The 15,186-nt window shown below is 30.8% G+C and overlaps 2 protein-coding genes across 4 annotated transcripts; one reads left to right on the top strand and one right to left on the bottom strand.

Moving 5' to 3' along the window:
* Positions 1-5,035: 5,035 nt before the first annotated feature.
* Positions 5,036-10,183, top strand: LOC126664506 (cryptochrome-1). 3 transcript variants are annotated; one of them, XM_050356916.2, is made up of 5 exons: positions 5,036-5,835; positions 6,306-6,524; positions 6,764-7,470; positions 8,742-9,535; positions 9,858-10,183. In XM_050356916.2, exons 1-5 carry the CDS (start codon positions 5,523-5,525, stop codon positions 9,859-9,861), a joined length of 2,037 nt encoding a protein of 678 aa, XP_050212873.1. In that variant the 5' UTR covers positions 5,036-5,522; the 3' UTR covers positions 9,862-10,183. The 3 variants fall into 3 exon arrangements, with proteins under 3 accessions (XP_050212873.1, XP_050212872.1, XP_050212871.1); XM_050356914.2 differs by having other exon boundaries at positions 5,038-5,835; positions 8,736-9,535; XM_050356915.2 differs by lacking the exon at positions 9,858-10,183 and having other exon boundaries at positions 8,736-9,539.
* Positions 10,184-10,400: 217 nt separating this feature from the next.
* LOC126664508 (nodulin-26-like) lies at positions 10,401-12,074 on the bottom strand. Its single transcript, XM_050356920.2, has 5 exons — positions 11,842-12,074; positions 11,520-11,738; positions 11,156-11,362; positions 10,966-11,027; positions 10,401-10,884 (listed from the first exon to the last, which is right to left on the bottom strand). The coding sequence occupies exons 1-5, from the start codon at positions 11,989-11,991 to the stop codon at positions 10,668-10,670; spliced, it is 855 nt and encodes a 284-aa protein (XP_050212877.1). The 5' UTR covers positions 11,992-12,074; the 3' UTR covers positions 10,401-10,667.
* Positions 12,075-15,186: the final 3,112 nt, after the last annotated feature.

The following is a 15,186-nucleotide window of genomic DNA, read 5'->3' as shown; positions in this document are numbered from 1 at the left end:
CTTTTGATAAAAAAAAAAAAAGATTTCAACAAAATATTTCCAAACTAAAAGAGAGAACAAATTCATAAAGAAAAATACTATTAATTGGACGCCTGAGAATTGTTGAGATATGGTTTATATTTACCAAATGGTTTTTTATTAAAATTAAAATATTAAATTTTTTATTTGTTACCGGTTTCTTTTAGGATTAGAAATCTAATTTTTTAATGGATTAGAATTTAAATTATATTTTAAAAGTTCACTATAAATACTAGTGATGACTCTATTATAAACTCATCACTACGAATATATAAAATAAAATTTTCTTTCTGCCCGTGAATGTAGATCACATTAATCAAATCACATAAAATTTTGTATAATTGTTTATTTTTTGATGTACTAACAAGAATTAAATACAACTAAAATAAAAGTCTTTTTTTGTCAAACATTAAAATAGAGGTTGCACACAACAAATTGAGACTTTTAATACAAAAGAAAAAATATCTTTCAAAGCCAATGGTATTATAACACAACATTAAATATACCATTTTATAACACATCATTAGATTATAAAAATTAATTACTTAAATTAAACTACTGATATCATTTCAAGGATATATGATAATGTCATTGGATCTAATGTAATAATTTTTCACGTAATCTAAAAGAAAAGAAGTCAAATATTGTATTTGAAAGAAGACAGATTGGATTATCTTATAAAAAAATAGAAATAATGTTAAATAAATTTATAAATTATACATATTTTTTAATTTAATCACGAATTTTAAAATGTCTCATCAATTACATGTATGAACTTTCATTTTTTTCAATTTGATACATATAATAACGTGAAACTCATTTATTGGTGAAATTTTATTGACGTGAACATCATTTTTGGCAGTCACATCATCATATTATGACCCTGTGTATCAAATTGAGAAAATATAAAAATTCATTCATACAATTGAGACGTTTTAAAATTCATGATTAAATTGAAAAAATATATATAATTTATGCATTTTTATAACATTACCTCACAAAAATAATGGGTGCATTATATAGATGTTTCACTGTTTTAGAACATTATAAATGTAGCCTGGGGTATGGGCAGCTGACTTTAGCCTCTGTTTAATCAGAAGATGATTATGTGACTTATTATTTGTTATTCTGTCTAATCCAGCAGCAGAAAATTGTTTGTGGATTATCTTGTGATTTTCACTTTGGTACGGAAATTATCCTATTGGCTTTTTTGCTTATCTTCAGGATTTTCATGATCTTTATAACTTATTAGATTTTAATGTCTCTATGTATTACATTGAAAAAATTGATGTTTGTTATCAACATTTTGATTGAATTGATTGTAAATAAGATTTATGAAAATAGTCAATTGTCAAATCAATTAGGTGTAATTTGAAACTAAAATCATTTTTTATGTATAGATTATATAGGTCTAGTAGTTTGTGGCAATTAAAAAAAATGCTTATTTCTATGTATTCAGTAAGAGGTATTAATCATATCGATTCAAGTTGAAATACTTATAAATTTAGACTCATTTCTACTATAAAATTTCAACACTCGACAACTTGATGCAAGATTTTTAAGAGCTTAATAATATGATTGAAAATTCAACTCGTTTCGGCTCGATTATCTATATATAAAAAAATTAATGTAAACTTAAAGGTTGATTAGACTAAAATGGACTACATTAATTAAAAGCCGCTTATACTTACGAGCATGTCGAGCCGAGTATCTTTATACTCAAACTCGACTCGGCAAATACTCAGGTAGGTTAAATTCGAATTTGGTGTCAATTTTAGATATTTTTAAAATTAATTTTAAATAATTCGCAAGTTGATTCAATTAGGTTAGTATATAAAAGGAGTAGATGAAAGACATCGAAGTAAAATTGAATAGGTGAGATGAAATTGAATAAGATAAAAATAGTAATAAAAAATTATTAAAAATAAATAAAATTTAATTATTACTAATCTTTTTAGCAGAGAGTAGAAAAAGAGGTGGGGGCCCATCAGAAATGACTATTAACAGTGACATGTAAATGGAATCTGAGCTGAATGGAGAGCCCCAAAAGGAGGAGCAAAAGGCCCACTCCAACAGAACAGGCCAATTTCAACTAGTCAGCAATACCTATCTATGCCCATTGCTTCCTGTCCCTTCTAAATTTCTTGGCTCCCAATCTCTAAAATATTTATAATTTTAATGAATGTGCATTTTGCCACTTAAATTTAAGCACAAAATATAAAATAAAATTATATTTGTAGTTTTGTAAAAAATATTATCTTCAGATTTAGTATTTTAATTTATTTATTTTAACTTTAAATTATTCTATAAATATCTACCACATCAACTCCAATTTATATATAATGTTTTAATTATTTTTTATTATTTCAAGTGAGGAGACATAATGAACTAAAATGAAAAGTACAAGGTTGTTTTATTAAGTTATAAATTTAGTTTTATTTGATATTTTATGCTAAATTTGAAAAACAAAATAAACTTAATTATTTATAATTAGCCCCTTTTAGCTATTAATGACTTTGTTATCCTCTACTATTTTTTCTATATTTTGCAAGCATCTTCTTTTAATTAATTTTTTAAATAATATGTATGTCACATTTTAATATTTATATATTCTCTTAATGAAATCCACTATTATAAAATGCTAGAATACTTACACTATAAAGATTATGAAACTTCAATTTTTCGTATGATTAGTTTATATTTTCTTACAAAATTGGAAATGAAAATATTTTATTTCTATTTTAATTATTTTAGCTTTTGAATTTCTCATTATTATTTGTAGTTTGTATGTGATTTTATATTCTTAGGACTGTTTTTAAAGTTACAATTTTTTTAAATTATCCATACATATAGGAAAAAAAATATTTATTTTTGAAAAATAACAAATTTTATGAAAAAAAAGTCATACGATGTTATGTATACAATATGAAAAATGAGTCTGTTATTGAAAAAAAAAATATTACTATTGAATTATTAATTTATTTAAATAAAATAAAATTGATAATTTAACACAATTAGATTAATAAAATTAAAATACAAGAATAAATAAAAAGATGATGTTTGAAATTAAAAATTGGTCATTAAATAAAATTATGTAAATTAAAGAGTTAAAAAAGTTATAGATTGTGTTAAAAGGAAAACATTTATAGAATATTAAAAAGAAAAAGAAATTTAGATTAAGGGTTATAAAGTCATTACCAACTAAAAGGGATGAATTGGAGTATTATTATCAATGGAGGGAATGCGAAACGCCACCCAAAAGATAAGAGTGTTTATTCTATGCATTGTTTGTGCTATGTCTTATATATATATATATATATATATAACAAGTTAATGAGCATTTGTGATAGAATTTTTTGAATTATTCTATAATTTTTTATTATAATTTTTTTCGCGTGGCTAACGCATCATTAGTTTGTTGCACGGATGACATGACGCAACGGTTGCATGAAATAATTTTTCAGAGGATTGAGATTTTCTCAAGTTCATTTGAATTTGAAGGGGCCATGTTTACGATTTACACTGTTTACTTTAAAATAAACTGTGTGGATTAATTTAATTAAAATTATACTTTTTTTATATACACTGTTTATTTTATAATGAACGGTGTACGTTGTGAATATAATCCCTTTAAGTTTACTGAAATTGAAAAAATCTCAATCTTTTTTTTCAAAAGATAAACCACTTTTTAATGGAATCAGATTCCATCAAGATTTTACGAATTAAATCCCAAGCATGTCACTTCTCAAAAGATAAAAAGGAAGAAGATATAGGCAGACATTGATTTTACATTGTATTCTTACCATATATGGATATTCTTACTTTTAAGCTTAATACAAATATAGGCTTTTTTTGAAATAGATAAATTACTAGATAATTCTTTTAATTTTCTTTTAATTATATCATTGTAAATCCCGTCAATAATATAACGACTTATATTTACGCAATATTATTATAATATTACAGTAATCTTCATTTTTTGAATAATGTTCATTCTTCAAATAATAAATCTTCAAAAGAAATTTTTTTATGACAAAATGTATATTAAGATTCATGCACTATTATATTTTTTAAAAAATTGGATTCCTCTACTATTATTTATATATATTTAGTTTTAGTTTTAAATATGTAAATATTAGATACGTACATGATACATCACAAAATGTATTAATGAGGCCAAATCACATCATAAAAAACAATTGAAAAACTTACTTTTAACAAAAATAAAGATATAGAAACCAATTCAAATAAAAAGACAAATAAAATTGTTATTTCAGTTGTATTAATAACATATGGAATACACACTTTGTTTCCGTGACTGATGAATCTAATATCGATAAATTAAAAGTGAATGGGTTTAATGTTGACAAATAAAAATAGAAAACAATTTAAAAAATGTGATAATTCAGATATTTAAATATCAAATTTTTATTTTTAAATCTTCAATTGTTTATGAATTGATATAAAAGCAGTATTTGAAAACAAGCTAATCGTCTAATCGTTGAATGACCATCAGTTTTCAGTTCAACTGGTTGAATAAAATTATAAATAAAAATAAAAAAGTAGACTCAACTTGTGTGATTCATTATCCAACCGCTAGTTCAAACAATTCAATTTTTGATTGATCCGATTCGTTCAAGCCAGTCGGATTATCAAATTTTTAATTTTTTAGACTAATTAGATCGTATAGTTGACCGAACTCCAGTTCAAGTAGTGCAATCTTTGGTCTGAACTTTTGAATCAATGGTCTTAAGTATAAATATAGGCTCTAATTCTAAGTGAATTTATTTAATTTATGTGAACTATAATTACAGTGAAAATATTAATTAAGATTAGTGGATAATTGATAATCTTAAATGGAAGTTTTGAAATACTACTAAATTTGGAATAAAAAAAAGAGGAAGAAATTTCCACCCTGTCAAAGAGAGAGGATTAGAGAAGAAACTAGAGAAGGTGGTGGTGGTGGGTGGGATTTGTTTTTCTTTCTTTTTTTGCATAAGGATAAGATAAATTTTATTTTCTGTCTTCTTTCTCCCAAAAATCTAACAAAACTAAAGTTGTGGCTGCAATTTGCCTATCAGTTTTCTTCTATGCTCCCTCCCACTTCCCTTAACCAATCCTATTCACTCACTCTCTCACACTTCATACCCAAAACCCTGCATTCTTATTTTTGTTCCAAAATAACCAGAGACACTAATTACCCATAGTTCATTTCATTCAACAAAATACATGTAATTATCACCCAATAAATTTCTAGCAAAAGTATTATTAACGGTAATCATAGTTAAAGATTAAATCTTTGTTCATCTTTAATCTCCTAAATTCTTTTTGCTTGTCTTTCATGCAATGAATAGTATATGAACATCAATCACCACCAGAAAAGATACCATTTTTGTTAGTTTAGTGAGCTGCAAAGGAATTAGAAGATCAGTAGATAGAAATGGAAACATAGTTGATAGTTTTGTGCTGGTGGGTTGGTGCAAATTTGGTTTTGATTGGGAAAGATGTCAGGTGGTGGGTGTAGCATAGTTTGGTTTAGAAGAGATCTAAGAGTGGAAGACAATCCAGCCCTTTTAGCTGGTGTGAGAGCTGGGGCTGTTGTTGCTGTGTATATATGGGCACCTGAAGAAGAAGGTCATTATCATCCTGGTAGAGTCTCTAGGTGGTGGCTTAAACAAAGTTTGGCTCACTTGGAATCTTCTTTGAAGAGTCTTGGCTCTGTTCTTGTTACTAAAAGATCAACTGATAGTATTTCTTCTCTTCTTGAAGTTGTTAAATCTACTGGTGCTACTCAGCTTTTCTTCAACCAGTTGTATGGTAATCTTTTTATCTTTTTCTTTTTTGCTTTGCTTTGTTTCTTTTACTTGTTATTGTATTTGATTCCAGTGATCTTGTTTCTGTTTTCAGTTATTTTGGAGTTTTTGTTGAGATTTTATTTTCACTGTGCCTTTGAAATACTTTAAGTAATAATTGCATGAATTGACATAGTTTATTTTTATGGGATTGGTTTATAGTTGTTTATGGATTAGATGATAGTTCAACTATTAATTTTGTTTAAGGGATAATTTCTCAAGAATTTGTGTTTGATCCATTCATGATTGAAGATCCTATTATTTTGTTTTGTCGTTGTTGCTACTTTGATTGTCTATTGATGTGTTGTCATGTTGTGCTTTAGTTTGAATTGATTTAAGGAGAAAGAGAATTGGTCTAATCTAGTTCTTTGAATTCTTGAAGTTCTGATTTTATCTAGTTCTTTGAATTCTTGGGGCAATTTACTGTTTTTTCAGATCCTTTGTCACTCGTTAGGGATCACCGAGCAAAGGAGGTTTTGACTGCACAAGGCATACCTGTTAGAACCTTTAATGCAGATTTGCTTTATGAACCATGGGATGTCAACGATGCCGAAGGACGCCCCTTCACAACATTCACTGCCTTTTGGGAAAGATGCCTTAGCATGCCTTATGATCCAGAGGCTCCACTTCTCCCACCTAAGAGGATCATTTCAGGTTCGTCTTCTTTCAAAACTGTTTTTCATGCTTCTTAATAGCGGACTAGCGTGTGGAATTCGTATACAGATAGGGCAAACTTTGCATTATCAGCATTAGTATGACCACCATAATTGTTCTTTGGTTCATTTTTTAAGTTCTCTATGTATGTCTGCTCTATTTAGATACTTCTAACTTGTGATTTCTTGAACAACTGTTTCTTTATCCACTCTGCTTCAAATATTGGTTGCCACTTCCAGGTGATATATCTAGATGCCCTTCAGACAAACTGATATTTGAAGATGAATCAGAGAAGGGAAGTAATGCATTGCTTGCTCGAGCATGGTCACCTGGGTGGAGCAATGCTGATAAGGCTCTGACCGCATTCATCAATGGACCATTAATTGAGTACTCTATGAATCGCAGGAAAGCTGACAGTGCTACAACCTCCTTTCTTTCTCCTCATTTGCATTTCGGGGAGGTTAGCGTACGAAAAGTCTTCCACCTGGTTCGCATTAAGCAGGCGCTGTGGGCAAATGAAGGGAACAATGCTGGGGAAGAGAGTGTAAACTTGTTTCTCAAGTCGATTGGTCTTAGGGAATACTCGAGATACATGAGCTTTAACCATCCTTACAGTCATGAAAAGCCTCTTCTTGGCCACCTTAAGTTTTTCCCTTGGGTTGTCGATGAAGGATATTTTAAGGCATGGAGACAAGGTAGAACAGGCTATCCATTAGTTGATGCGGGAATGAGAGAGTTGTGGGCCACTGGCTGGTTGCATGATCGAATACGAGTAGTCGTTTCTAGTTTCTTCGTGAAAGTTTTACAGCTTCCGTGGAGATGGGGAATGAAGTATTTCTGGGATACTCTCTTGGATGCAGATTTAGAAAGCGATGCCCTTGGTTGGCAGTACATATCTGGAACTCTACCTGATGGCCGCGAGTTTGACCGTATAGACAATCCACAGGTGACGTTATATCATACACAACATTTTTGACATAGGCTAAACCCATTCTATAGTCCTGATAATATTAACTTTTATTTCACTTAGTTCTTCACAAATATTAGTCTCTTAACTATTTATTATGTACACATGTGGTCCTTTTAGACTTTAGGCATAAAACGTTGTCGTTTCATGCCAATTAAAAAGATGGCGTTTTTTATAATTCCGTCCATAAAAGGACCATGAATGTATAAAATAAAGAGTTAAAGGGACTACTTAAATATAAAATACTTGTGCAAGATCAACTAAAATTAAAGCTAATAGTATAGGGACTTTATGACGGGTTTAGCCTTTAACATAATTATAATGCAAATGTTTTAAATCTTATAGCATTCCCTTTTATTGTCCGTGAGTTCTTAGTTTCAAGTAGACTTACCTTAAAGTATTCCGGACTAAAATAGTGCTGGTATAGTGGTATATATGATCCGAACTCTCCTTTTCTATCTCTGCCGATAGAATGAAATAATTGGGAACTTGTGATAGTTCTTGGAAATCACATAATAACAAGTAATAGTGCTAAAGAGCCACACAAATCGAATGGTTTATAGTTATCCCTCACCGTTTTGTGGCCAAGACGGAAAACTTCGCCTACCAATTAGCCTAGATACTTGGCATAAGATTAAACTCCCACGTTAAGGGTATATGATTTACTCAGGTATATTACTTTATTTCCAACTTCTTAGTTTTTGACTCTTGAAATTTTGAAATAATTTTAGGTGTTAACAAGTTTGTTTTTAGTCTTGTGGTATTTCTTCTCTTTTTGAAGTCTGTTTAGCTCCAAAATATAAAGTATAGTTACACAAGTTTAAGGATGTAATCTCGGGTTTACACTTCACTTTATGTGTGTTATCTATTCAACATGTTCTAAGAAAGGTTTATTGCAAATAAATTCACGACCTTTACATAGAATTGCAATTCTATGTCGTCTTCTTAAAGTTGTCAGTTTCATTCACCAATTTCTTTTCTTTTTTTGCAATTCGATTATCAATCCGGTGATCTTCAGCTGAAATGGCTACCGTTGGACATAACAAAACGACATGCACGTTAACTGAAAATCACCGAATTTTGAATCGGTGATATAATTACAAAACAAATTGCGGCGCATGAAATTGCCAAATTTTGAAAGGACGTTGATAGAATTGCTGTTTTCATGTAAAAATCATGAACTTATTTGCAATCAACCGTTTTAAGAATACAAAAGTTCTGATTCGGTTGTTACTCTTCTATAGTTTCAGGGGTACAAGTTTGACCCCCATGGTGAATATGTACGGCGGTGGCTTCCCGAACTTGCCAGACTACCAACTGAATGGATACATCACCCGTGGAATGCGCCTGAATCTGTACTCCAAGCTGCTGGGATTGAACTGGGATCAAATTATCCTCTCCCAATTGTAGAAATAGATGCGGCTAAAGTCAGGCTGCAAGAAGCACTTTCGGACATGTGGCAGCAAGAAGCAGCTTCGAGAGCTTCCGTTGAGAATGGGACCGAGGAAGGACTTGGGGACTCATCTGAATCACCCCCAATTGCCTTTCCTCAAGATATACAAATGGAAGAAAACCATGAACCTATTAGGAACAACCCTCCTATGACAATCCGCCGTTATGAGGATCAGATGGTCCCAAGCATGACTTATTCTTTGCTAAGAGTAGAAGAGTCAGAAGCCTCTTCAGATCTTCGAATTGCTGCAGCAGAGGGCAGAGGAGAGGTGCCGAGAGATGTACATGCCAATCAAGATCAAAGAAGAGACGCTGTAAACCTCGGTGTTGCACAAAATATTCGCGTTAACAACAATGTGCCACATTTTAATATTCTCAGAGGTCTAGCAACTACTGAAGATTCAACAGCAGAATCTTCTAGTAGCAGTTGGAGAGAGAGGGATGGAGGTGTAGTTCCAGTCTGGTCTCCTCCAAGTGCTAGTTACTCCGAGCAGTTTTCCGGTGATGAAAATGGAATTGGAACAAGTTCTTATTTGCAAAGGCATCCACAATCGCATCAGATAATTAGCTGGAGGCGGCTGTCTCAGACTGGGTAAGGTGTAGATATGATTCATAAAGAATTAGCAACACTAAGAAAATGTCACTACCCTCTTATAGTTGACTGCAGGTTATAGTTTTTCCTGCAGTCTGACGTGTTTTAGTAATTTGCAAGTTCCAATTTTAGCCTTATGATTTAAGATCAATCAAAACTTTATTACATCTCACAGTTTCTATCAGAATAGGACTTTCTAAAATCATGTAAATCATCAGATGCATGGATATGTGAATAGAGAATGCAGTTATGATAATTTTGCAGGTTTGACTAGCGTCAATCATTCCTTACGTTGAATCTTGAATCTTTCCTGTGTCGACAGGTGAAACATATATTACTGGAGAAATCGAATGCCATAAGGATACACAATGATGCTTAATCCTGCAAATGGTTACATTTTTTAACACGGAGCTCGTCGGAAATGGTGAACACATCAGATTTGACCATCAATGTGTATGATAGTCCAGAAAGATTCAGGCAGACCATCTGCTATTGTTTTTACTTGTACTTTCTTGTACCATAATACATAGTTCTGCTGTATAGTATTTGTAAGCGAGGGATGCGAGTGATGATAGGAATTGTAGTTCTCTAAATAAACTAAGGTTTGTGCTTTCTCTTTTAGTTTATTAGGCAGATAATTTACTCTTATTTATGCTTTTTTTTTGTCTGATCATTGATAATTTAAAGCTTAATGGCTGAGGTTTGAGTTCATGCAGTCTTTCCGAATTCCAAAGTACATTGTGCTTGTATTAAGGGTGTGCATTCTGTTGGAACCAAACCAAACTGAACCAGTTTTTGTTTTTTTGGTTCAGTTTATATTAGAACTAATTAATGTTTTAATATGCAAAATCGAACAGAGCCCAAGAATCAGAATTTATTTATATTGTCAGACTGAACCGACGGTTTGATTTTTGTACACCTTTATGCTTGTATGATATTAGGAAGAATTCAGTGTGGTGAGGTGAAAAGCTGTGACCGTAAAAATAATGCATATTTCCAGCTTGTTACACTCCTGTATCCTAAATTGCAGTAAAAAGAAGTCGAAGAAATATAATAGAAATAATATTTCAAGTACAAAAATACTCCATAATGGTAATGAACTTGATCATCACTTGTGTAAGCATCCTCCTCCTTATGCATCATTGACTGTATAAAGATGATTAAATATGTTTTTTGTAGTCTCATCAGGTTTTTTCGGTTCGGATACTCGTAGTAGACTGTACACCAAAGTCGCAGCCAATGCTCCGAAGATTGGGGATACAATATACACCCAGAGATTCTTATAAACACCTGAGACAACAGCAGGGCCTAAGCTTCTAGCAGGATTCATTGAAGCTCCAGTGATTGGCCTGCACATTTTTTTAATATAAAAATTCAGAAATTGTAAAATTAAAACCAAGGTTTGTTAACAGAAAGAAGTGATGATTTACCCTGCGAGTAAGGCGTCGAACATCAGAGTACCGCCTATTGCCACGCCGGAAAGGTCTTTGCTCTGGTTTATTTTGATAAATTAAAATACGCAAAATTCGTCAATTTTTTATTATGTCAAATTAAATTTTAGGAACATTTCTGCTAATTTGGTCATAGTTGACAATATTTAAATTGTTGAGATGGACATACCGATCGGTGATCCGTAGCAAGACCACAAATACTGAACATTAAGAAAAATGTGAGCATAAACTCCCAAATGACAGCTTCAAGATGTGAAGTTGAATCCTTGTACTGAGTTACAATTATTTCAATTTCGTCTTGCTTATGGAACAACACTCTGAGAGTGAGACTAGCTAGTGTTGAACCCAGTACCTGAGCCAAAGTATACACAGGCACCTACACCAAAATAACAAGATTATGAATCATGGGCCCAACAGAACCGGACCGTAATCCAAGTCCGGCCAGTTCCGGTTCAGAGTATCCAAGTCCGGTCCACAAATTGAATTATAAAAAAAAAAAGTTAACAATAAAAATTTGTTGTGAGTAGTCTAACATGTTTCCAGGGAAATTTTCGTGTGGAGGCGAGGGCAATGCTAACAGCGGGATTGAAATGTGCACCGGAGATATGGCCAACTGTGTAAATTAACGCCATGAGAACTAGGCCCCAAGCAATGGCTATACCAACCATATTTAGCTTTTGAATGCTGTCGGTAAGTGTAGCTCCACATCCCACAAACACAAGCATATATGTACCCACCAATTCTGCCACACTCTGCTTAGTGAACCAAACAATCAATAAAAAATCTCTATTAACACAAATTACTCTATATAAAGAAAAAATAAATCTATTTCGCAATAAAAGTGAAACAAACCACCTTCTGAAAAATAGACGGAGAAGCATCGTCAGTGACGAACCATTCACGAGAGCGATTAGCCTTAGCTTCAGCGTCGACTGAATGTTTAGTAGGCAGTTGGAGTTTAGGAGAAACCGCACTACTGATCGACATAGAACTCGGGCTAGCCATTGCTGCAATTAGCTGCTCTACTAGTACTAAACTCAATAGCACCAACTCTAATCTTATATTGCATTGCTCGACGGTCAAAGAATGGTAAATGGCAAATGCTAGATGTTTTATTTGTTTCTTGTTTGTTTATGAGTGTTTGTGTTTAACTATGATGGATCAAATAAGCAAGTTAGTGAAATGTAATCTAGTGAAAGCCGGATTGGTTCAGTATCATCATATGTCAATATCATCAAATGTAATTTACAAGAAAAACAATTTAAAGGAGAATATTTTACATTATAGATTCCTAACTGGTACTTTAAAAATATATTGGCTAAACTTGTTGTTAGGTCCCTTTATTATCATTATTTTATTTTAAAATGCCCTTGTACCCTGTTTTATTGATAAATACCCTCTACACTATTAATTTTATCAACTTTAGGTCCTTGTATGGACCAAATTGTCACATGAACTAATAGATCGATCCGTGAACCCATATTTCATATTATTAATGGTTTAAAAAAATAATCTACGTTTATAGACCAACTGAAATAATTAAAACATAATAATATATTGACTAACTTAATAATATATGGACTTGAAGAAACAAAACTTGACCAATAGTAAACTTAAAAATAACACATTTTATTATTTTATTTCATGGTAATCTTACTTTATCAGTTATTTATAGATTATAAATAATTTCGACAAAACTAAAATATAGAATGTTTGTGAACATTTTAAAAGCAACAAATATTTTATTATAGTTAAGATTTAAAAGTATAGAATTTATTGACGGTGAAAAAACCAACAACAGATCCAAACATATTCAATTTATAATAAAACAATTTAAGAGAAAAAGAAGACAGCTACAGTTTTTTTTTATTACGACTTCATTGGTTCTTTCTACTTAGAAATTCAATATTTTTTTACAAAAAAAAAAAGACTTATTTAATGGAATATTGAAAAAATTCCCCTACCTTAAATTTATTAGAAATCTTATAGTTAATGTAATACATCGAACATTTTAACTGCAGTGGTCCAAGGATTCAACATAGAAATAGATTTGTTGCTTAGGAAATGTCAGTATTAGAGACAATATCGTCTAATTTTGAGTATCATCTTACATTCTTACTTCTTAGTCTGCATCGTTATTCTTTTTCCTTTTTTGTCATCAATCTTACTGCATCGATGGTATCAAGAATTACAAACAAATGGCATATTTTTTTGAGTTACTATTATTAATACTATTCTTTAAAAAAATGGCAAAGACATAAAGAGTTCGATAGAATCATGCCGATCATTCAAAAATACCCTACCTTTTCGATTTTTTTCGTTGGTGGCTTCATCTTTCGAAATCTTCAATTTTAGTCAATTAATCAATTTTCACTTTCAATTGTAGCCACTTGTTCAAATTGGAGTGGAAAAAAAATTCAAATATATTATTTAGAGGAAACATAAAATAGTAATAAAATAATCAGCAAAAATTTAGAGAAAACAAAACCATTGCCGATCAAAATATTGGCCGGCGGTGGCCTTGAAGAAGGCAAAGGAGAGTAATAGTTATTTGGTAGGCGACGGCGGTAAAGAGACGAGGGGTTCTTCTTGAATAAACATATCTAATTTGCGTTTGTATTTAATTCAAATAGAGAGTTTTGTAAAGTAACTTTTTTTGATTTCGATATAAAATCTTTAGGTGTTGTAATCTGATGTTTTACGTTTCTTAAATCACTTGGTAAACAACAACACGATGAATGTGTTTAGTTGGAATAGAAAATTTTGTAAAGTAACTTTTCTTGATTTCGATATGAAATCTTAGGTATTTAATTCAGATAGAGAGTTTTGTAAAGTAACTTTTCTTGATTTCAATATGAAATCTTAGGTGTTGTAATCTGATATTTTATGTTTTTTTAAATCACTTGGTGATAATTTATCTAGAATTTACATTTATATTAGGTGTTGTAATCTGATATATTTTTAATTTAATAATTCTAAGTATTATTAATTATATATTTTAAAAATACCAATTATATTTTGGAATTAATAATAAATTATGATGTTAGATGGAATAGTAATTATTCCAATTTTATAATTAGATAAAGGTGATAATTAGTGACAATTTAAATAATATGTTATAAGTGGTTACAATTAGTGAAGGATCATATTGATATTTTAAGTTAATTATGCAAATTAAAGTACAGATTTTTTAATTTTCGTTAGATGAAGGGAGCATTTAACCTTTAGTCCGTCCACAATGCAAGAAGAACTAAAGCATGTTACTGTATTTTCATTTATAAAAAAAATCTCTATTACCATTGTCGTCTGACGATAAATATGTTTAGTTTTAATTGATATCTACAATTTAGTTTTAAATTTTTAGAAATTAGATTTTAATTGGGTGATCCATTCGATGGCTAAAAAGCCCTTGTAGATGATTATTTTGCAATTCTCATCATTTACTTATAAAATGGCTTACTCATTAGTATTGAGGAGCCATGTTCTATTTGTATGTATCATTCTTAATCAATGAAGTTTAATTTTTGATTAAAAAAAATCAATTGTAACGTTTGGTCCGGACCATACGTGTCATTTAGTCCTATTTTTTTAATTTTATTCCTTTTTGATACAATAGAAACACTTTAAACAAGGGCCCTGAAAGCATTATTCAAAATCAAATTTGCCAAACAATAAATCATAGACTTCAACAACGATCCTAAAAGCATGAAACGTTCTTGTACTACTAGTGCAAGGCACAAAAATATGATCTCTAAATAGTTGTGCAGTAGGTAAGAATTTTCTTATGATGTCTAATGGACCGATTCAATAATTATGTATATCAATTTATTTTCCATTTACGAATTTATGTGAGTGAATTTATATATGAAAATTGGGTACTAATAATTTTTAATTTTTGTTTTGTTTACTTTTAGAGAGACCCGTCATAATAATTATATATACAGAGAAGAATGTCAAACAAAGTAGGACCAACTTATTGAAGATTCGTATAGAAAATTGAAAATTGCACATAGTATGTTATTGGTGGGATTGTTTATCTTATAAGAGTTCTTAAAATTCCTTATTCCAGCACTCCCTTTACAAGTCTTTGAAGCATACAATCAAATTGACGAGTAATGACCAATTCAATTTGCATGTAGCTTCTTCATTACGGATTGAGATGGTGATATGCTTGTTCAATTCTTTTATTTCACTCTTAAA

Source organism: Mercurialis annua, linkage group LG1-X, assembly GCF_937616625.2.
Source record: "Mercurialis annua linkage group LG1-X, ddMerAnnu1.2, whole genome shotgun sequence".
In the NCBI taxonomy this organism is placed as follows: Eukaryota; Viridiplantae; Streptophyta; class Magnoliopsida; order Malpighiales; family Euphorbiaceae; genus Mercurialis; species Mercurialis annua.
This window is presented reverse-complemented; position numbering and strand designations above follow the sequence as displayed.

Coding starts and splice junctions, on each gene's coding strand:
- LOC126664506 (XM_050356914.2), top strand. CDS start 5,523: ATGTCAGGTGGTGGGTGTAGCATAGTTTGGTTTAGAAGAGATCTAAGA. Junction 5,836..6,305: donor TTTCTTCAACCAGTTGTATG/GTAATCTTTTTA, acceptor CTGTTTTTTCAG/ATCCTTTGTCACTCGTTAGG. Junction 6,525..6,763: donor ACCTAAGAGGATCATTTCAG/GTTCGTCTTCTT, acceptor TGCCACTTCCAG/GTGATATATCTAGATGCCCT.
- LOC126664508 (XM_050356920.2), bottom strand. CDS start 11,991: ATGGCTAGCCCGAGTTCTATGTCGATCAGTAGTGCGGTTTCTCCTAAA. Junction 11,739..11,841: donor CTCCGTCTATTTTTCAGAAG/GTGGTTTGTTTC, acceptor TTCACTAAGCAG/AGTGTGGCAGAATTGGTGGG. Junction 11,028..11,155: donor TTGCTACGGATCACCGATCG/GTATGTCCATCT, acceptor AAAATAAACCAG/AGCAAAGACCTTTCCGGCGT.